The sequence below is a fragment of the Leptodactylus fuscus genome, chromosome 6 (genome assembly GCF_031893055.1).
Source record: "Leptodactylus fuscus isolate aLepFus1 chromosome 6, aLepFus1.hap2, whole genome shotgun sequence".
NCBI classification, from domain to species: Eukaryota; Metazoa; Chordata; class Amphibia; order Anura; family Leptodactylidae; genus Leptodactylus; species Leptodactylus fuscus.
The window spans coordinates 156,801,163-156,823,519 of NC_134270.1; the positions used below are offsets into that span (position 1 = coordinate 156,801,163).

Consider the following 22,357-nt stretch of genomic DNA (forward strand, 5'->3'; position numbering starts at 1 on the left):
AGGACAACACCCAAAATGTGGGACTGTCCCGCTTGATCTGGGGCGGCTGTGGGGGGGGGCCTGCATCCATAGGGCCCGCTTCAGTTGCAACAATAGTTAAAGCGGCCCTACTTCAATGGGTCAATGCTGCAGTTTTTACAGGATCGCTCTCCCACGCTGCCTCAATACCGGTGATCTGTAGGGGGTTTCAGGGGTCTGACCCCTGCGATCTAATATTGATGGCCTATCCTTAAGGGGCACATGCGGTTTTATATACCGCTGGGAATTCAGCACACTGTCTGCTTTCACGGTCTGTGCCCCCAGTGAAGCGCTATTGTGCCGGTACCATAGCTCTTCACAGTCAGAAAGGCATTCCTGACAGTCTGTCAGGAACGTCCTTCTGCACAGCAGCGCCTATAGTGCTGTACAGTGTGAGCGGGGGAAAAGGCCTCCCCCAGTACTCGTCTATGGACAAGGAGGGGGGGGGGGGGCGTCTATCAGGAGGGGAGGGAGGTGTTCCTCCCCGCTCACACTGTACAGCGCTATAGGCGCTGCTGTGAAGAAGGATGTATGTACCTGACAGACTGTCAGGAGCACCCTTCTGTCTGTGAAGAGCTACGGTACCGGGATCGATAGCTCTTCACCTGGGGCACAGAGCGGGAGAGCTGACAGTGCGCTGAATTAAGCACACTGTCAGCTTTCCAGCAGTAAATAAAACCGCATGTGCCGCAACTCATGAAAGGTCCTCTTTAAAAGGATCCTGTCAGGTCAGTTTGGGACACTAAACTACCCACAGGTCTTTGAGGACCAGAGCATCAGACTGAATTCACACAGGGTTTCTTGGTCAGGATTTTGAGGCCGTATCAGCCTCAAAATCCTGACCAAAAAGATGGCTCCCATTGAAATCAATGGGAGGCAGTCGGTTCTTTTTTTTTGGGAGCTGTTTGTTCCGGTTCCTGGAAAAAAGAACGGACATGCTCATTCTTCAGGCGGAGTCGCCTCGCGAGTCCACCTAAAGACACTCCCGACTAGGTCCATTCATTTGGGCCTAATCTGGAGCGGAGTGCAGACTGGATGCCGGTGTACTGCAGCAGCATCCAATCTCAGCTACTCGTATTTTGGACCGGAACCTGAGGCGGCCTTCGCCTCAGGTTCCGGACCAAAATAAAACCCTGTGTAAACTCAGCCTTAGTGCCCTATTTCTCCCTATTGTAAACAAAAAACAAACCTTTATACTTACCTAGAGATGAGTCTGATGATTTGGTGCTAATGGAGCCCGCACAATCTTTCTGTGAAGCTGGGACGTACCCCACATGACTTCACTGCCCAAGGTCTGGCGCATGCGCAATGAAGCTGAGCTGTACTCCACTGCCTGCATGGGGAGTGTAAAGGTTTTATATATTTTTTACAGCAGATGCAGATAACTTTCCAATAGGGCGATTTGGGGCACTAAACCCCCAGTCCATATGGACCTGTGGATTGTTTAGTGTTTCAAACCACCGACAGGTTCCCTTTAAGAAAACTTCATAAACAAGCTCCAAGAAAAGTATTAGCTCTTCAGAGAAAGCAGTCATCTATAAGGCTATCAGCAGGATTTTATAGAAGATAGGTCATCAATATTAGATTTGTGGAGGTTCATCTATTGGCAACTCCACCGATAGGCTGTTTGAAGAAGTTGTAGGGTTGAGAGTTGTAGACTAGAGATGAGAGAGTACTGTTCGGATCAGCCGATCCGAACAGCACGCTCGCATAGAAATGAATGGACGTAGCCGGCACGCAGGGGGGTTAAGCGGCCGGCCGCCATCAAAGCAGAAGTACCAGGTGCATTCATTCATTTCTATGGAGCGTGCTGTTCGGATCGGCTGATCCAAACAGTACTCGCTCATCTCTATTGTAGAGTAGTTTCCTATTCGTTCACACCCTGCTTCTTTCCACTGCCTTCAGATGGTCAGACCGTAGTACATATAGTCTTCTTCTCATGGCCAGTCATACACATTAGATTTGGATGGGGACTCTCAGGTTGGCTGCTTTTGGCCGATTGTGCGAAACACGGATTTTTTTCGACCAATTGCTGGCTAAAAATACCAAACACTGCTGACCTAATTTTGTCTGCGGTATTTTAAGGGGCGAATGTTGGATGAATTGGCCATGGCCAGCTGTAACCCCTTCCACACTTCTGCACCAGGGATGTAACCAGACGCTCCTGGGCCCCAATGTCTCTCCGTCTCTATGAATCCCAATAGATGCTTACCTAACACCTCGCTTGACTACTACTGCAACAGTCATCATTTGGTTTTAAATAAAGCTGTGGCCACTTGACACCCATCATTGGCCCAAATTTACCATTGTGGCTATGACCAGACACTAGTGTAAACATGGTGCGTCTAGAATTTTCTGACAAATGGGCGTAGATTCTCATAAAAAGGGGGTGAGGCTTAAATTTGCTACAACGCACCAAAAATGGTGTTGAAAAATTCTGGTACAAACCAAGACAACTAAAGTGCGGTATAAATGCAGAATAGAAAGTGTAAAGATACGGCAGATTTATCATCTCGCCTCAGTCACTGCGATAAATCTGGAGTATTTCCAGAATATACGTCTAAATTTACGATTAGTAATTCTGGGTTATTGGGTTTGTATTTTTTTGGATCATTTACCTATTGTGGTTTGCGTCTCTTTACTACCCACTGAAGGTCGGTCCCATATCCATACGTTATGCTCTAATGGTGTATGGTTATGGAAAAATGTCTTCCCAAAAACAGCCTTGTATGAAAGGAAATGATCACATTTACAAGACGATCCAGGAGACTGGTATGGAACGCAATGGCAGGGGATTTAAGAAATAAGTCTCTATAAGGACAGACCAAATCTTCTATATAGCAAACCAATGGTGCGGTCCAATAAGAAGAGTAGAGCTACTTGGGTCTAGGAGAACATCTTGCCATGATGTCTGGATGCAATGCTGTTAAGAGGAAGACCCAATCCCCAATCCTCAATATGGGGTATGAAATATGGAAATTGGGGTAGGGTGCACATTCACGCATTTACTTGTTCCCTATGCATTTTGGATTATGTGCCCATTGGTTTTGTTACAACAGAGCAACAATGTTTTGTATTTTCTCCCTTTCATTTGGTGATGCCTTAGTCCGAGTAGCTGCCTTATGGTAACAAGATGGCCTCCTTCAAAGGGCGACGCTTGTACAGTTTTTGCAGTATTCGTACCATTCTTTCCTGTATGGCCAACACCACAGTATCTGTTGGGGGTACTAAGTAGGAACTGTTCATGAGGGGGTACTTGGCTTCAACAAGATGGAGTAACGCTGCCATACTCCAAAAGGCACAACCAAGTATTCAGGTATTGAATATGGTCTTCCATGCCTCTCCTGTTTTTTGATCTCAATCATATTATCCAATTTGGTGAAGAACCAAACCCCCCTTAATTCAGTTGGAGACCTCTGAGATGAGCAGTGGTAGATATCTCTAAATGGGACAGTCCCATCACTTGAATGGGACTGAGCTGCAAACAGACCATGTGGCTGAATGCCCTGTAACCTCTCAGCCCCAAGTGATCCCAGGCAATACCCTGAATGCAGAAACAGCACACAGACGTACTCCATAATCATCAAACAAGAATGAAAGATCCTTCACTTTATTTTATTACCCAACACATTAACCTTCATCGCACACTTCACCAATTCTTTACAATTGTTCTTCAGCACATTCCTATCCGGACACAAGTTTGCATGAATTTTTGGACATAAAAGACAAAATAAATAAAAAATATATATCAGAAATCTTCTATACAGATGAAGGGTTTGATACAGATCCATGTGACAACCACTACTAGTACCAGAACTGCACGGCAAACGCGCAGTTTATTGAGCATCAGAGTCCCCATCGGATGAGCCTCGGCCTGCAGGAGGTCCTGGGCTCAGTTCACACTGGTCGGATTTAGGAGCAAATCAGACTCAGAATCTGCAGGGAAAGCCATATCAAGCTTTGCCGATATTGTTGTGGATTTTCTACTAGTGCACTCACTTACTGCCATATCGATGTCGAGACGTCCGTGTTCGCCCGGCAAGGGCCTTTATTTCCAGCTCCACCATTGACACGTTGACACATGACATAAGCAGCCTGTGATTGGCTGCATCAGTCACATGGTCATTGGAAGGGGCTCAAAAAACCGACCAGCCTGAGGAACCAGGGAAGACTTAAGGAGGCATGAAAACCTGCATGTGCGATTCCAGTCCTATAGTAACCAATGATACAGTTAAGGGGGTTGTCCGGCCACAGCAAATCACCCGCTATACACAGGATAGGGGGCAAATCACTAATCGGTGGGCGTTTTGCACCCCAGTTCTGAAGGAGCGCTTGGTTGGACAGCGTGCGTCACTGCAGTCATCTAAATGGAGACTGGCGGAGACAGCTGATCACGAGCTTGGCCATCTTTGGCGGTCCCCTGTCAAATGAATGCTGACCAAGTACTCCCAAAACCCCCAGTTCTCAGCAGAGGTGACACCCACCGACCAGGTTAACCTCAATCGTGTATAGGGGGCAAGTTGCTGTGGTTGGGCAACCCCTTTAATAAGGAGCATTGCACAATGGTTATAATGTATAAAACCCATCAGTCATGCACAGAAGAGAATCAGACATGATCGCACATTAAGATTGTAAACTGGAGACCACCGGAGATCTCTGCACAGTCTCAGACCTATACGGGAGGCGACCGCTTCCTTCACATTATATATTATTACAGCACATCCTCCTTTAGTCACTTGCCAGTTCCTTTGCTGCCGGGCTGCTTACCCCCTAGCCGACAGATCCTAAAATAAATACGGCAAATAAATAGCTTTATCTCTTTACGCATTAAATACACTACAAAGAAAACTTCATATTAAAAAGGCATACACACATTAGAACGTCAGGCCCCACAGCGTGCCCCGGCCAGCAGAGCAAAGGAGGAAGGAGTCGTCATTTACAGGCAGTGTGACCTGATGGAATATTTTCTCTCCAATCAATCATTATTCGGGGGGCTCCGACGCGTTAGGATTCCCATTTTTATACTAGAAGTTACGGTACGGAGGATGTCACGTCTCCTGACATGTTTGTCTATTATATGGTTGTATTTTCCTTATTTTCCTAGACCGGTGTTATTCCTCTGTTGCTCCTCCTGGAAATGGATGACTAAACAGACAACTGGGCGTTACCATGGTCCTTGTTCAAATAGTGTATCCTGACACTCAGTGGTGACCTCAAAGAGTCAGAGGGGCCAAGCATGAATGACAAGACTCTGTTCCTCTATTATTCCTCCTAGAAATACAAGATGAACTGACAACTGGGAGTTACCATTCCTTCTTATGAAGAGTGTGCACAGTGATACTGTCCAACAGCGCTCAATGTAGGGACACACCCCTTTGGAAAACAGAATGGTAACACCCTTTTGTTTTAGGAGGAATAACTGAGGAACGGCCATGACTAGAACATCTGCTCAAGAATTATTACCGGATTTTGTGGGGAATACAATTATTTACAGACATGCCAGGAAAGGTGTAAGGTCCTCTTTAAGGCTAAGGCCCCACGGGCCATATCCGCAGCACTAAAGCGCTGCGGGAAGAACCGCGGCGTGAACGCATTGTGGTTCTTTCCGCAGCGCTTTTAAGAGAAAGTTCACGGAGTTTTCCTCTGCGGACTTTCTCTTAACATTATATCTACGGGAAAACCACCGGCGTTTCCGTAGATATAATTAACATGCTGCGATCTTTTCCGCAAAGTGGGGATGGGATTCGCGTTTCCGGTCCGTGGGGCCGCGGCCTAAAGGGGTTTTCTAAGCATTTAATATTGATGCCCTATCCGTGACACCCGAATGAGCGCCGCTTCCACTTCACAGGCCAGTGCGGTCAGGTTTATTCGTCACGTGACCTTTTCGCGGTTCAGTCCCAATTCGAGCGAACGTCACCATGCTTCATATACAGCGAAGCAACCTCAGTCCTCAACCAAATGCTGCAATCTCTTCAACCAGTTGAGAAGTTATATGTTGGACCACCACCGATCTCATATGGATAACTTATCCTAAGGATGAGCCATCAATATTCTTGAAAATCTCTAAGACCTTCATATTCAATGTGAAAAAAATAAATAAATAAAAATTTGGCTTATTCTCACACTGGAAGCCTCGCTTTCCCACCAGTCTATCATTCCTGGCTTTGCCCCTATTCATACGGAAACAGAGATGTTGGCGGGCAAAACGTCAAGCTGACAAGTAAGGAGGACTCCCGTTGACTCCTTGAGTGCTGGACTTTTTTCTTCCCGCTCGCCATACCGCTGACAGGCGTACTTTATAATAGTGGACACGTGAAAATTCACCCAAAGCGCAGAGCTAAAGAATCCCATTACAGTTCAGTATTAAGATCCCAGAAGACAAGTCAGAAACTTGCAATCCCAGTTCCTTATAAGAAGCAGCACTCCTATATAATGCGCCGACACACTGACCTGGCGGTCACAATCAGGATACGTTACAAGACGCTCTTGCTTTTCTCAATGCCTGATTCCTGGGGGGCGCTGTACGACACACCCATAGTCGCAGGCTGGCAGCTTGGCAGGCATGCAGTAACAGGACAGAGGTAGACAAATGGTCTCCTGAACAGCAAACTCTCCCGATCGATCACTTCTCTCCGGCCTGGGCGCTCCCATTAACACTGGGCTTTGATTTGGACTTAAGAGAAAACCGCTTAAACAGGCGCCGTGGAAAGCTGCCACTCTTCTTACGAGAAGCGGCGGCAGAATTTGTCAAGTCATCGTGAGATTGGCTCAGACCGGCTTCCCGGTGATGTCGGCGGAAGAAGAGTTTAGTGCCGCTCCGAAGGAATCCGACTGCAATAGAGAACAAATCAATGTCAGCGCATAGAGAATATTCGCCACACAAAACGTAGAAGTCTCTGACTAACCACAGGCAGATTAGGCCGATAGTGAGATCATATAAAATATAGGAAAACACTTAAAGGGATTGTCCAGGACCTGACGGTAATGGATACTGATGAGTTATCCACAGGTTAGGTCATCACTATAAGATGGGTCAGGGCCTGGCACCAGGACTCTGCCTGAGCAGGAGTTTCAGCAGCCAGAAGCCATATACTAGGCTGAAGGAACCCTGCTCAAATGGGAGCCGACACTGTATACGGACCCCAGTGGTGGCGCCTGGAACTGCAGACCTGCTCCCATTTACTTCAATATCAGTAGGACTGCTCCCAACCATATAAATAGTATATGGCTTCCAAAGGTGGAAACACTTGACTGGGATGGAGTCCGAGTATGGGACCGTGACTAATCGGATACTGATGACCTATCCTGTGAAAAGCTCATCAGTATCGATTACCTTTAGGTCCTGGACAACCCCTTTAAAGCTGCTCCCAAGTCCCGGTCCTTAGGGTAGAACTTGTGTGACCAGCTGGTCTTTGCTATTTCATGTTGTTCCTATTACGTCCATAGAGGAGAAGCTGAGCATACCACATCTAACAACAGTGTACCACATGTCTTGGCTCCACGGCAATAAAATTTGTCACAATAAAAGAACTTTCACTTCAGTACCGATACGAAGTGGTTCTCGATAACAAAACAATACTTTGATATGATGCTAACCCATCAATTCAAATGAAGTGCAGGCAGCCCCTCCATTCATGCAGGACCTGCCCACTACTCTGAATAGCTGACCCTGACTTACTTTGGGACTCAAACTTTTATCCATCCTAGTGTCAGATCTTTTCCTAGGCGTCCCCTCTATTATACCATGCAGAGGACTTGGAATTTGAGAATTGCATGCAGTATTCATTCTGTACCAATCACAATGCGGTATCCTTATGGAGATTGATGCCACCATTTTAATGAATCTTTTTAATCTCCTTAGCACATATGTTAAAGTTATTGACACGCAGTGGTGTGGAGGAAGCAGTGGAATATTTTTCGGCCACGTAGAATACTACTGCAACGTATGAACTCCATGTAGGTCAACAGTAACACGAAGTCAATGGGAGCCGAGCTGCAGACCAGCACCTGGCCATGATACAGGGCACTACACCTCCAGCCACTGTAGTTCCCAGGGTAGATGCACCCCCCCCCCAAACAACTGATCTGGGGTGGCGACTGTCGCCCCCCACTGATCAGATATCTATGGCCTACTTAGTTAAATTGCCCCCCCCCCCCCCCAAGTATATGCCAGGCTTGTGGTATTTATATAAAGGATTTGGCAATGTGTTTCAACAAGTAATAAAATCCAATAAAAATTATAATAAAATATTGACAATATCAGTACCTTTGTGGTCTTTAAGGCTGCGCGTCTCCAAAGCCCCAGTAGAGCCAGTTTCCGATTCCACATCATCCAAGGACGGTCGGTCTGAGATGTCTGACCTTGTGGCATCATCTTCTTGACTGTGAGAAGCCGCCACCTCAGAAGGAAACTCGGCAGAGCCCTCTGTTAAGGACTCCTGAAGACATGTGGAAGTGCCCTGCAGCGAGGCATCCATGGAAGCGGCATATCCCAGAGAAAGCGCCATCTCATCCTCACCAATTGGTACCTGCAATGGAAAGGATCAAAATGACAAAAAAACTGAAATATGGAAGGAAAAAAACTAAAAGATGACAAAAAAAAATGAGCCCCCGGTCCAGTGATACCTTTGACACTCCGGATATTATCAGTGTGCTACGTTTGGTGGGCGTCCTCTTGGATGACTTGTTGCCAGGTTCTGTTAGTTGTCTAATAGCCGTCTCCGCCACGGGATCCAGCTTGATGGATGACGGAGAGCCACCTGATAATAAAAGGTCAAGTCTTAGCATCCTGAAAGCGAGTAAGTGCTGCAAAAAAACTAGAGCACTTGAGACATTTGTTTAAAATACCATAGGCGTACACATGCACACTTAGTTGAGCCAAGCATGCATGTAAGGAGACTAAGCCACGGACAAGCAGCTCTGGCTTCAACTTACCTCCTAGACAATAGAGGATCAGGCATGTTAAAATTCAACAAGCCTGATCATTCCTCTACCCCTACATCCCCTGGGGCACATATATGTGGATGGCCACCTTTATACTTCCCTGAAGTCAGGGAATGTCAGCTCTGAAGCACATCCCCTACTGCTGCATAGATGTAATATGTAGTAGCACTGAGAGGGTTAACTGGTTGCAAATGCACCAGCTTAGAGATAACCAAATCCGGAGGCCTGGAAAGTTCTGCAGGGTGAATATATTCAGGCTGGATGTAGGAATTATTTGCATTTCTATCTCCTCATTTTCCATCAATAACCCACGACGAGACCTATTAAATTACGTTTTGCATCAAAGCAGCAATACTTCCAGAAAAAAACATATGACAGCGGTGAGGGTGCATTGCTTCAGGAGAGGGGGATAAGTGTCTGATCGCCAGGTCCCCCAGGGATCAGGAGGATGAAGAAACCAAACGTCCCTCTAAAGCCTTTCCTTGAATGGTGTACCAGTGCGCTTGTGTGAGCGACAATCCATTAACTTCTATGCGACTGCAAGGGATTACAGCTCCAGTGCAGGTAGTTTTGGTACCTGATTAGCTATTTAAGCTCTGTGAGTCAAATGGGCGGGGTCAGGCAGGAGGCGTGATTGAGAGCCCTAATCAGAGGCAGCCAGTGTCAGAGCTCAGAGTCACGCCCCTTTTCTGACACCGCACCCATGACAGTGTCTAAATAACATATCAGGAACCAAAAATTATTCAGACACTGCATATACAAATGTACATGGAGTGTTCAGTGTACCCAGGGTGTGGCTGGGCCTGGCATCTCTGCCTGTGGTCATCACACGTGGCACTGGGTGCTCTGACAAACACAGCCCCACCCTGTAGTATACCATCACATACGGGTGAGCTGACATCCTACTTCTTATTACAATTAATAAAAAAAGAGAAACAGGGCAGGACTGGATTTACTGACACTAAATAATTAAATTGTTGTGAATTAAAACCAATAAAAAAAGTAACAAAAATAAGAGAGGAATTTTAAAGAAAAAAAAAAAAATAGAACGGTATCTTACCACTGCCACTTGGAGAAGAACCAGGCGAGCAACTTCGAGGAAATAAAACTGGTTTGTTCTCAGTCACTTCTACTTTAGATGGTGACCTGGCCGGAGAATCTGCAGCCAAAACATCAAACAGAAGATTAGCCAAATGGTCACTAACTTTTCAGACAACTTAATCCCATTCCTTATAACATGTGTAGTGGACTTTAACCCTTTCGCTGCCAAGCACGTAGTTATACGTGCTCCCAAGGTGGCACTTCAGTAGCCGAGGACGTAATTACTACGTCCTCCCTACTAATGCCCATATCTCTCGACTGCATCAACATATCTTGATGCTTTCAATTGCATTTTAAAGAAGAGACTCTCATCTTTAAAATTACATTAGGAAATTGATGATTGAACTTACAGTCTTGGAGCCATTCACTGTTGAAAACTCTATTTGACATTGAGATCCAACTGCAGATCTCAATTCCCGACAGCGTTTCAACAGTGAATTTCTCCAAAACTTTAAGTTCAATCATCAAGAATCATTTTAAAGATGAGATTCTCCTCTTTAAAATGCAATTGAAAGCATCAAGATATGTTAATGCAGTCCAAAGATATAAAGCTCTAAATTGTCCGCCGAACAGAGCCCTACTGCGCAGGCGTCTGACGTCCAGCCGAAGAAGGGAGGGAGTATGCAGAAGACAGGCGGCGCTGGAGTCGGTTTTCGAGCAGCAATGGGGACGCCCCCATCGCTGCGAGAGAACTAATTAGCATACCGGTACAAACCGGTATTTCAAACGAACGGCGCGGTGGAGATCACTTCCAAAGGTAGGAGACGAATAGCCTTTCTAAAGGCTATTCCGACGTGTTACCTTAAAAAAAAAAAGTTTTTTTAATGGTAGAATCCCTTTAAGCTATTATTTTAAATGTATTTTGTATACGAATCTGAGATTGAACATGAGTTTTAGGTGCAAATATGTGTTTTAGCGTATTTTTTCAAAAAATTATTTGTGTTGGTCGCAAAGTTGCATGAAGGTGGATGTGGCTATCGATGACCCATTAAGATATTTGTAATCTTCAGGTTGTCTTGTACTTTCAAAAAAAATATATAGGGTTTAGGGGTTCACTTACTTTTCATGGTGTGTAATCCCTACATTTTACAGGATGATACTATTTTAACATTTCCAGCTTCAAAGCAGATTTTTGTTCCTACCAGTTCTAGCGATTTTCTGAAGACACATGCATGCAGGTGCAGGCCATAGTGATATGTATGAACTCTGCACATGTTGAACTCTTATTTTTAGGAAGTTTGGTGCATTTAATTTTTTTGTTTGGTTTCCGCTTTTAACAACTAATATACAATTATTTGCATTTTTTCATAAAACATTCACTTTAAATCAAAATTGCATGAAGGTACCTGATCGTATACAGTACCAAGTGGCATTCTGACAATGCTGCAGGTGTCCCATATATAGGTATGGGGGGGGGGGTTGGATGCTTTTTTAATGTTGCAATTTAGGTTTGATCTGTCCATCTCAAAACTGTGAAAATTGCTCTTGATACTGGAGGTGCAAAATTTCCAGAGACCCTTGGCAGCGAAAAGGTTAATCAAAAATGTTGCTGCTTTTTGCCTTATAAGTTCCTGCCACTTGGTATCTCTCTTCTAGCCAGTTTGCAGTTCACTCCCTGTTACTATAGAAGTTCCGTCCATAGAAACCAGCTGTCACACAGCCTAAGCAAAAACCGACATGCCAAGCCCTGACCACAGCTTCTCTCCAGCAGCAGGGAAACCATCCAGGACTGGTTTTACATCCAGAAAAGGAGAGGCGACCATTCCCCCCCCCCCCAATCCTATCCCTAGAGCTAAAATAAGCTCCTATATCTTACTAAGAGAACGCAGGTAGGTGCCAAAGTAGGCATATGGACATAATTTTTGGCCAACTCACAAAGAACCCCTTTAAATAGTTAAAAAAATATTCTACTTAATTATTTCTAAACTTCCCCATGTCTGCTTCACACTCCTCCATCCTGGATATCTTGGGCTACTACTAGTAGTAAGTGATAGCTCAGTACACTGTATATACACTTACCTATTTTACCATCAAGCTTTGGCCTGGACTGAATAGTTGTCACTGTAGTCACTATTGTGCCATCTGGCATTACCGTGCGATCCATTTCCACTTTCTTAGTAGGGGTAATATTAATTCTCTGAGTTGGTGTCCCCAGGGTTGCTCGTGGTAGATTCCCCTCTGGTATGTGAAACTATAAATGGGAAGGAAAAGAAGAAGTCATTACTATTAGTATTTTACTCACTCATATAGCACCAACATGTTCTGCAGTGCTGTCAACACTGTCCCATACAGGGCTCACAATCTACATTCCCTATCACTACGTCTTTGGTGTGTGGGAGGAAACCGGAGTAACCGGAGGAAATCCACCCAAATACGGGGCGAACATACAAAGTCCTTGCAGATGTTGTCCTTGGTCGGATTCGAACCCAGGACTCCAGAGTTGCAAAGTATCAGGGCTAAGCACTGAGCCACCGTGCTGCCCAAGTCATAGATTATTAGGAGACAAACACACCATATACACACACATATTAGCGCCATTTTTCGTCTTTAATAGAAAGCAATGGATCCACAAGAAGTGTGCTGTCACTCAAGTGAATGGAGCTGCGCTATAATATTGCAGACAGTGCGTGCGGTATTACGGGCTTTGCTAATTGAGGTCTTATCTTTAAAATAGGTCAGCAATTGAAGATCAGTGGAGATCGGACACACAGGACCCTGGTAGATCAGATGTTTGAAGCGGTGCTTCACAGACCCTGTGATGTCACATTCAACGGTCACATGATGTGTCCAGCTCAGTCCCATTCAAGAGAATGGGCTGGATTGTGCTACCAAGCATAGCTGCTATATAAATGTACAGGTTGCTGTGCTGACCAGAGAGGGGGTCATGGGTGTTCGACTCCCACCAATCCTCTACCGATGACCTATCCTAAGGATCCCGAGCCAGGACCCTGTGCTTGTGATTGGTGTGGATCCCGATCGGTATTGGAGCACAACCCCTTTGAGAAGTGTTACCGATAACTCACAACTCACCTCCACAGATATGAATGGTGCTGTGATTTTTGGCAATGTGGAGCACAAGGTCAGTGGGTACAACCGCTTCCCGCACAGGTCTTTTTCAGGAGACCTCAGAGGCACTGCGGTGTGACCCAGGAGAATATCTACAGGAAAATAAGAAAGGACAGATGAAAACTGAGATGTGACGGGGAAAATAGGACATTCTGAGGAGAGGCTGCAAATATGACTTACTGTCTGCACTTCTTCCCGTCTGCCACACCTTCAAAGTCAGTTCCTTGCTCTGAGGAGTCAGCTCACTGTATGGAGAGTCAGCCATTACATCAGATCACCAGAAGTAGCCATATACCCCCCCCCCAAAGCTGTCCCAGTATAAGATAGATAGATAGATAATCGCTCTTACTCCACACACCCCAGTTACCCCTTACACCTGCTCACAATATCATCTCCTCACTCCATGAGACGTTCCAGGTCTCTCCTGTTTTATGGATCCTGGCACAACGCGTTTTCTTCCGCTGGTAAGGGCTGTCCAGTTCAGCTTCACATATCAGCTCGATATCTACGAAACATGGCATGGAATATGAATGAAGAGAAAGTTCAAAGACACCAGCACCCACAATGGTAAGGTGTCAAAAATTTTGATGGTGGGGACTGGGTGTTGTGAACTTCACCTATCACTTAAAGGGACATGTAGCTGAGTGCTGCTCAATTGCTAAATTAAAGAGGACCTTTCATGTCCTCGGGCATATGCGGTTTTATATACAGCTAGAAAGCAGACGGTTGACTTTCCCATTATGTCCCCCGGGGGAAGAGATATCAGTGCATTTATTCACTGTCAAAAGGGTGTTCCTGACAGTCTGTCCATAGATGTGTACTGTCAGACGGGGCGTTCCTTACCTTCCAGCCATGACGTTAAGGGATGAGGAACACCTCCCCAGTACTAGTCTTTGGATGAGTACTGTCAGGGGAAGGGGGGGGCGTTCCTCACCACTCAGTGCCATGGCTGGGCGGTAAGGAACGCCCCCTCAGACAGTACAGAGTTATGGACAGACTGTCAGGAAGGGCGTTCCCAGCTAGACTGTCAGGGATGCCCTTCTGAGAGTGAAGAGTTATTGGTAAAGGCACAGGGGCACATAACAGTATGCAGAATTCAGTGCACTGTCAGCTTTCTAGCACTATATAAAACCCGCATGTTCCCGAGGACATTTAGGCCAAATTCACACGGGGAGCGTATATGCAGATTTTGGCACTGAGTGACGTGGGGAGCCGTATCACTCTTGGGTCAAAACCCGCCTGCCACGACTGTCGTGGCTTCCCCCTCCAGGAGCAGGCTCAGATGAATGGGACGACTCCGGAGACAGTGTTGCTGCCAGGTGGACACGTGAGCCGCGGAATCCACCTGAAGAAAGGACAGCCCGCTTCTTTTTTCCGTAAGCAGCAACATGCCGCTCACAGAAAAAAGTACCCTGGCGGTCTATATATCCCACCATTGTGAGGGGGCGGATTTTGACGTGGATTATGCGCCATAATCCGTCCCCTCTGTGCCCATACGAAGGAGCCCTAAAGGTCCTCTTCAAAGACTCATGCATGCAGTAGGGCCGTGTGCACAAAGGTCAAGGATGTAGTATTGCTCTCTATAAGAAAACCAAGAGCAGGTTGGGAGCACTAGTACCAAACTATTTCCTTTTGACCCTATGTATGGAGATGTTCCCCTATATACAATAACCTGAGTCATATGGAGGCCTGAATGGTAAAACATCCATGTGCAGAGGCCTAAATCTGCTCCATCTACACGTAAGCATATAATGATAACCCACCTGGATCCTGCAGTATTACATCCCGAAGCAGCAGCTGGCGAACAAGAAGTCTCAGGCTGTCTGTTCTAGTGGGGGATCCCTGAATGAGCCGGTCACAGATGCCCTAGTGAATACAGAGGAGAGGACCACATGAGGACATATACAGAAGCAAACAGCATCCAGCACAGTAGTAGCACAAGACTCACCATATTACTATCATGAGCCTTTAAGTTGAACATCATGGCGGGCTCGGCTGCCAGCAGTGCATTCTGGACTAGGTCTTGAACCGTACAGAGTTCTGCGCCTCCTTCACTACTCTGCGGGTACAGAGAACAGTCTCCAAAAATTATTGGGACCTACAACAAATCATCAAATGATAGCACGGAAGGAAGAACACTTATCAGCACCTACCTGATGGGAAGGCTTGGGGAGAACATGAAAAAGCATATCAGGACACTCCTTAAAACTCCACGACACCAGGAGGCCGGCCTGCTGCAACTCCTGCAGCCGAATTTCTATCTGAAAACAATAGCGGAGTAGATATGAGGTTACTGGTATAATAGGGACGCTGTCACCCTGCAAAACTGCTGACTGTGCTAAGTAGGAGCCCTGGAGAACAGTCAGTCCCCATGCTGCAGGTCCTGCAAGTGCACTGAGGGCGGTCCTTCACCCTGAAGTGCCCCACATCCTCTCCCCTTTCTTCTGGGTAAAAGTTTTAACACACCCCTATGGGATATTACAGCTGTCACCCAGGGCTATGGAGCACCATAATGCAGAGGGCACTTCAGCCTGAAGGACCGCCCTCAGAGCACTTGCAGCTTTGGATTAGCCCTATACTTGGTAGGCTTTAGCAATAGAAATTAAAAGGCATATGTATATAATTGTTATGTAGATGTTAAAGGGGTTTTCAGAATAATACGATAACATTAACAGAATAAGTGATAAGCGGAAATTCAATGGATAAGATCCCAAAAATCACAAGGACAGGGGTCCCTAAATCTCCTATGTGAATGTAGCAGTGGTGAGTATACACGATCATAACTCCACTCACATCTATGGGGTCAATGGAGTGCTGTCGCTCCATACAGAGCAGTGGTCATGTAGGGTCACCACTGTTCCATCCATGTAAGGTGCTCTGTAATCCGCCTTCTCTTGATCAATGGGGGTCCGGGTGGTCAGTCCCTAGGAATCAGATACTTGCCACATGCAGTCTGTCACTTAGTGGGGTGAACCCCCGTTCTACTAATCATTGGGGATTCCAGAGGTCCCCAGCGATCAGCTAACCTGTGACTAACCTGTCCATGTAGGAAAAACTCCTTCCAGTTCTGCATCGCATGTCTGTTGAATAACCCTGGGCTTTAAAGGACTTTGTGCAGGACTTTGAAAACATGGCTGACTGCATATCCATTGGTAACACGGCAATACCACACCTCCAGTATGGCCATGTAACTAACAGATATGAAGTCACGTCCTGGGAAGAAGAAAGCAGCTCTGTTTTCAAAGTCCTGCAAACCCCCTTTAAATCTACCCCATAGTAAACATATGGCTACACTGTGATCTATCACCACAGAGGAAGGGAGACTGGTGTGAAGACTTTCTAAAGTTGCAGGGGGTTTCTGGGCTAAAAATACAGAACACCTATCCTAATTATATCAGATTGGTGGGGGTCTGACACCATGCATCCTCTGTTCTGAGTAGTGGATACAGAGAATGGCATAGGAAGCAGACAGCGCCGTTCTCTGTGTAGTGGACAGTCCAGAATACTGTAGATCAGATCCCATTCACTTAAATGGAGCTAAGCAGCAAAGACTGGGCAACCACCACACAGAGAACAGCACTGTCTGCTCCCTGCTCTATTCTCTGCTGATAACAGGGTACGCAGGGTGTCGCACCCCCACTAATCTGAAATTGATGACTTATACTTAGGATAGGTGTGCAATATTTTTAACTTTACACCACAAAAAAAAAAAAAAGTGAATGACTTTTTTTTTTTTTTTTTTTTTTTTTTTTGCAATGGTGTCACAAATATTGGCAAAAAAAAAAAAAGTCTAAAAATAAAGCAGTATGGTGGTAAAATCTCACCTGTGCACTCTGTATGGTCAAGGAGACCTGGTAGGTGTCACAGGAGACAGCAGCATGGGACTCCTGGGTGACGGACACTGGAAATCGCACGGTGTCAGCAGAGAGATGGCAGAGGAAAACCTGGAATAGACAAGAAAATACTGAAAACAGGAAACCTATGATTAAAGGGATATCGGGATTTACTGTATACCAAGTACAGAGCCAGGGGCGGTGCCTGGTATCCCAGGTTAGTCCCATTCACCTGAATGGGACTGAGCTGCAGAAGGACCATGCGACTGGTGGATCCATCCGGGCACTGTGCACTAAGATCCAGGACCCGTATCCTCTACTAAAAAGATAGACAGACCATCTCCCTCTAGACACAAAGGGCAGGTTCTCATGTCTTACCCTTAATAGATTCTTACCCAGATCCCTTAATAGGGGGACAAAAAGAATCTGCACCTAAATCTTGAACATGTGAACACAACCTAATGCTGTTCCTGCAAAATAGGGAACACCCAGAACCATAAACTAAATAAAGCCATGAAATTTGTACAAGCCTAGTAGTAGATCTCCTCCCGATGAGTATATAGACAGTCGGGTGGAGCCCTGTTTAGCATTGAGGCACCGTATTACACCCGCTCCCTCCATTTAGTGAGGTCCGCGGCTCCTTGTCCCTACATCGTGCCCAGTAGTAGGAATATTGTATCCTCATCCAGTCTGAGTGGCTTCACCTCTCATTTATCATTGCACCGTGACAAGACCATGAAGCCACGCCGCAGCGCCATTACCCATTATGTCCGCCTTACCATACTGCTGTCCGAGTGCTGCGTACACGACACCTGGCTGATGTGCACGGTGGGCTGCAGGCTGATATTCTCTTCAAACATCATCTGGACCGAGCTCTGAGGCAGAAAGGAAAAAAAGAAGAAGATTAGGAAAAAAAGTAAGTGTCCCATTAAAGGGGCTATCCAGGGCTATATTGTCCTAAGGACAGGTCAATAGTGCGGAGGGTCTGATATCCAGCAGGGAGCGCCAGGCACTAGAATCAGCTCAGTACACAGTGTACACAGCGCCACACACTGTATAGTGGCTGGACCTGGCTACTGCAGCCCTACATGAAATAGGACTGCAGTAACCAGGGAGGGATGATGATTCCAGCCAGTGTAAGCAGTCCCCAGCTGGCACAAGATGTGCCAAAATTATTTACAGGCTCTGGCCATGTGTCAAATGAAATCCATGCCAGTCAGGAGCAATAGTAAAGGGTTCCTGACCTGGTCCCCTTTGGTCTCTGCCCCACCCTCAGCACGAAAAAGAGCCAGGTGCCCCTCTGACACCCAGCTATGCAGAAAACGGTCACAGACGGGTTATTAGGTTCCTGCCAAAAAGGACTGGAGGGTGCTTGGTTTCTGGGTGCGGCAGGTGCGTGTCCTAGGAGTTAGACCTCTACTGATCTGCTACAGATGACCTATCCGAAGGACCCCATTAAACCTCCTAATTGCTTACCCCAAGCTGGGCTCTAACATAGGCACAAGTACAAGGGGCATTCTGGTTTTGCCTATGGCTGGTGCAGCTCCCGCCGAGCCCAGAACTCAGGGACTGAAGTTAGTCCTCTACGCCATAGACAGAAGAGATCGCCATTATACTATTGGGGCCCCTCCATTCTGACTGGTTCCTGCAATCGGACCCCTGCTGGTCAGGATACTGGGGTCTAGGTTTACTGATAAAGATCAGAGAATGATCTGTTATGTAAAGCGCCGAGAAACTGCAGGCAAAGTAGAAGCGGCGGCCGTGTCATTTGCTTAACAAAAACAGATTCATTGAAGTGAAAAAAAGAGAGCGAGCGCGCCAGGTAACACATCAGGAGACCCCTGGTCGTGTCCTCTTACATGTCCCTATACTGACTGACTGACTATAATACATTCTATAGGTCCCAAGAGCGTCCTCACAGCCCCTTAAAAATCGCCCGGGTCTGCATTTACATTCAGGGTTGGGTTGTGGCGCCGCATCCTCCTGATTCTGCAAACTGGCACAATTTTTAGACTGCTGCTGCACTAAGGTAATTAAGGCTAATCTGCAATACCATGCACAACCTGTGCACAGATGTGGCGCTGTTTTTGGAAGAAAGCAGCCATGTTTTTCCAATATTGTACAATTTCTCAAACCCATAAATGAACTTTGCTGTGCCAAGACTATCACCGACAAAAGTAAATCCACAACTGACCCCCAGCAACCGTCCGGGCCAACCAGGGTAGGTGCAGATTTGGTTGCAAATTCTGCAATTGTCCTTCAACAGTCATCCAAAGTGGAGGAAATCTACGTGGCGACACTAAGACAACCCCAGGCACTTGCGCAGACTGACAAATACAAAGAACAACATAGAACAATTCCGGTTTGGTGATGTCATCAGTCATCCAATAATGTAAGAGAAATGACAAACGGGCTGAAGATTAACCCCTAATGGATATAGAGGAGGGAGAACTCTGTACGCTGGTAGTCAGCCGCCACACGGGGAAGGTCTCAGGGGACTCCGCAGCCTCTGATAACCCGGGATTATAGGACTGGCAGAGCCTGGTACGGAGATAATAATCCCGAGATCATGAAACACAAGAACCTACAGAGCTGCTAATCCCTTCATCTCATGTAGATGTCATTGTAAGGATCCCTATAGCGGGCACAGCCATATACAAGGGTGCAGCGCACAGTCTATCACCCCCTAGTATCTCTGCACCCTGCAGTATGGCGGATCACCGAATTACGTCAATGAACCTTAAAGGGGTATTTATGGGATACAATATGGATATGAGATAAACAGATCTCTACGTAAAAGCACAGCCTATAGGGGGGAGTCCATACAGTAGATTTTGCAGAACGATCCACCATGGAAATATTCCTGAAATAAATGGACGGTAGTAGTTTTGCATTAGATTCCAAGATCTGAACCTGCCCATTCAAAACCAGGTACCAGTATGATCTGTGGCCACAACCACCCTGTGTGTCCTAGATGGGCACAGAGCACTGGCCTTACTGCTACTACTGTCTATGACATCACATGTACGAGGGGACAAAGCTGCGTGTATGGGGCAAAGCTGCGTGTATGGGGCAAAGCTGCGTGTATGGGGCAAAGCTGCTCCGTCTCTCTATCCCCGCACGTGACGTTATAGACACCGGGACTATGAAAGACCCCCCCCCCCCCTCACTTCTGTATCTCTACTGCTAGAGACGGACGGACATGAGGCAGTGAACACCAAAACAGAGGGGAAACAGACACCTAGTGGGCCACACTACAATCGGGGGGCTCCATCAAAATGATGGATACCTCAGTGGGAGCCCACAGACCCCGTTTATAGGGATTATCCAAATCATATAAACGTTTACAAAGAACATGGGTTACCTCGCTAAACAGAAAGCATGCAACCAATCACAAGGAGGCCACTGGAGACAGCTGAGCGCTGGGTTTCGGCCATCTCTGGTGGTCCCGCTAACATGACCGGGGTGGGCTGCACGCCCCAACCCAACCAAGTCCTTGTCTACCACTGGGACCCTAAACAATCACAAGACAAGGGATGACTTGCAATGACCAGGATACCCCTTTAACCTAAATAACATACAGTACTCCCCCATAGACTGGCCCCTATGTCAGGGTCACCGCTTCCACCCCTTCTGTGTCACATGTGAAAACGACACATTTGTCATCATGTGACCTCCTTAGCGGTGAAATCCGGTGACAACTAATCGGATATCGGCGGGGATACAAGCGTCGGTGCTGGAATCGGGGACAGTCAATGAGGACGTGACCTGTTATTTAGGTTGGAGATTTTCCGGCACCTACAGGGGGGGTTTAGTCCTTTATGGTAAGACGGTCACATGTGCAGAATGACAGTCCCATTATCAGTCCTATAGAGGTCAATGTGGTCCCTGCAGTGGCGGCCAGGAGACAAATCCAGCACCGTGTAACGGAACACAGGAGCCAAGTGAGCCCAGCGCCCTCCCCGCCCGGCACACCCCACTCACCCGGCTCCTGATCGCCTCTCGGTTCAGCGCTTGTGCCCAGGCTCTGCTCCAGCTGTCACGGATAGAAGGGAAGCTGCAGAGGGCGGTGAGAAGCCCCCGGGCCCCGGGCTGTGCTGGCCGGGCCCCCCGCGTCACCTGCAGTAACCAGGCCAGCACTGTCAGCAGAGAGGCCGCAAACAGGAGCAACAGCGCCGCGAAGCCCAGCCCGGAGCCGGCCGGCAGTTCTGCGGGGGAGCCCGGATCACCCTCCATCCTGACCGGAGCTCTCCAGACACTGAGGCCGGATACAGGAGCTCAGGACATGGCGGGGGCAGCCCGAATACACCGGCCTCACTGCCCGCACCTGCACTGGAGGAGTCTACACCACGCCCCCTGCGTAGGCCCCGCCCCACACTGTCACTGCAGGACGTGCACTGTGCACATAGGGGGCGCTGGAGAGTGCTGGCGCCCTCTGCTGAGGGGCTTTGTAGGATGATCGTGTAAGTCCTCACATAGACTATACATACACCCTAGGTGTTTAGTCACACAGTGCGATTGTGTTACAAAAACTGCACACACCTCTATAGCAATTCCAAAAATTGTAGCAAAAAATTCATATACAGCACCATGTGAATACCATCCAACATTCACAAGACCAAAAGATTTACAGGCAATCCCTCCTAGACCCTTTATTGGCCCCCAGCATTGTATAATGCCACCATACAAGTAATATGTCTCCATTGTGGCCCCTACACCTTTACATGAGGCAGTGGGAGCGTACCCAAAATCCAGGACTGTCTTGCTGAATCCAGGTTGGTTGGGAGAGATGCCCAAGATTAGAAAAATGTCTGCATTCCTGCAGAAACAGCGCCACTCCTGTCCATGGGTTGTGTTTGGTATTGCAGCCCAGCTAAACTGAAGTGAATGGGGCAATGTTGCAGTACCAGGCGCAGCCTTTTGGTAGGTGTAGCGCTATATTTAGAAGAAAGCAGCCATGTTTTTCTAATCCGAGATACCCTCTTTATGTGATCTATATCAGATCGGTGGAGGATCAGCCCCCCCATCAGTGAATTCACTAGCATCACCTCTATTATTTATCAGTGACAGCGCCATATATGTTAGTGGCTGGGTCTGATATTACACCTGTCTGTAGTCCTAGTCAGGTGAATTGCAATACCGGACACAGCCACGAGTAAGTAATCTGTATCAAAATCCTGCAAAAAAATCTCAGGATCACAGGTGCTACTCGCCCGCCCAATGTTCTTGATCATGTGAATAGGCTCTAAGGCTAACACCCCATGTTACAGAAACAGTGGGAAAAATATGAAAAATATTGCACAGGTTGATGCATTCCTGCCAATATATATATATATATATATATATATATATATATATATATATATACTGTATAAATAGATCATATTACCATGGAC

The 22,357-nt window shown here is 46.9% G+C and overlaps 1 protein-coding gene across 1 annotated transcript; it reads right to left on the reverse strand.

The window, feature by feature from the left end:
• Positions 1 to 3,614: 3,614 nt before the first annotated feature.
• Positions 3,615 to 21,304, reverse strand: C2CD2L (C2CD2 like). The gene is made up of 14 exons (XM_075277679.1): positions 20,946 to 21,304; positions 17,741 to 17,836; positions 16,953 to 17,072; positions 15,282 to 15,389; positions 15,077 to 15,187; positions 14,892 to 14,994; positions 13,513 to 13,633; positions 13,309 to 13,373; positions 13,093 to 13,220; positions 12,082 to 12,253; positions 10,022 to 10,120; positions 8,644 to 8,777; positions 8,285 to 8,546; positions 3,615 to 6,849 (listed from the first exon to the last, which is right to left on the reverse strand). The coding sequence occupies exons 1-14, from the start codon at positions 21,195 to 21,197 to the stop codon at positions 6,641 to 6,643; spliced, it is 1,980 nt and encodes a 659-aa protein (XP_075133780.1). The 5' UTR covers positions 21,198 to 21,304; the 3' UTR covers positions 3,615 to 6,640.
• Between the last annotated feature and the right edge of the window lie 1,053 nt (positions 21,305 to 22,357).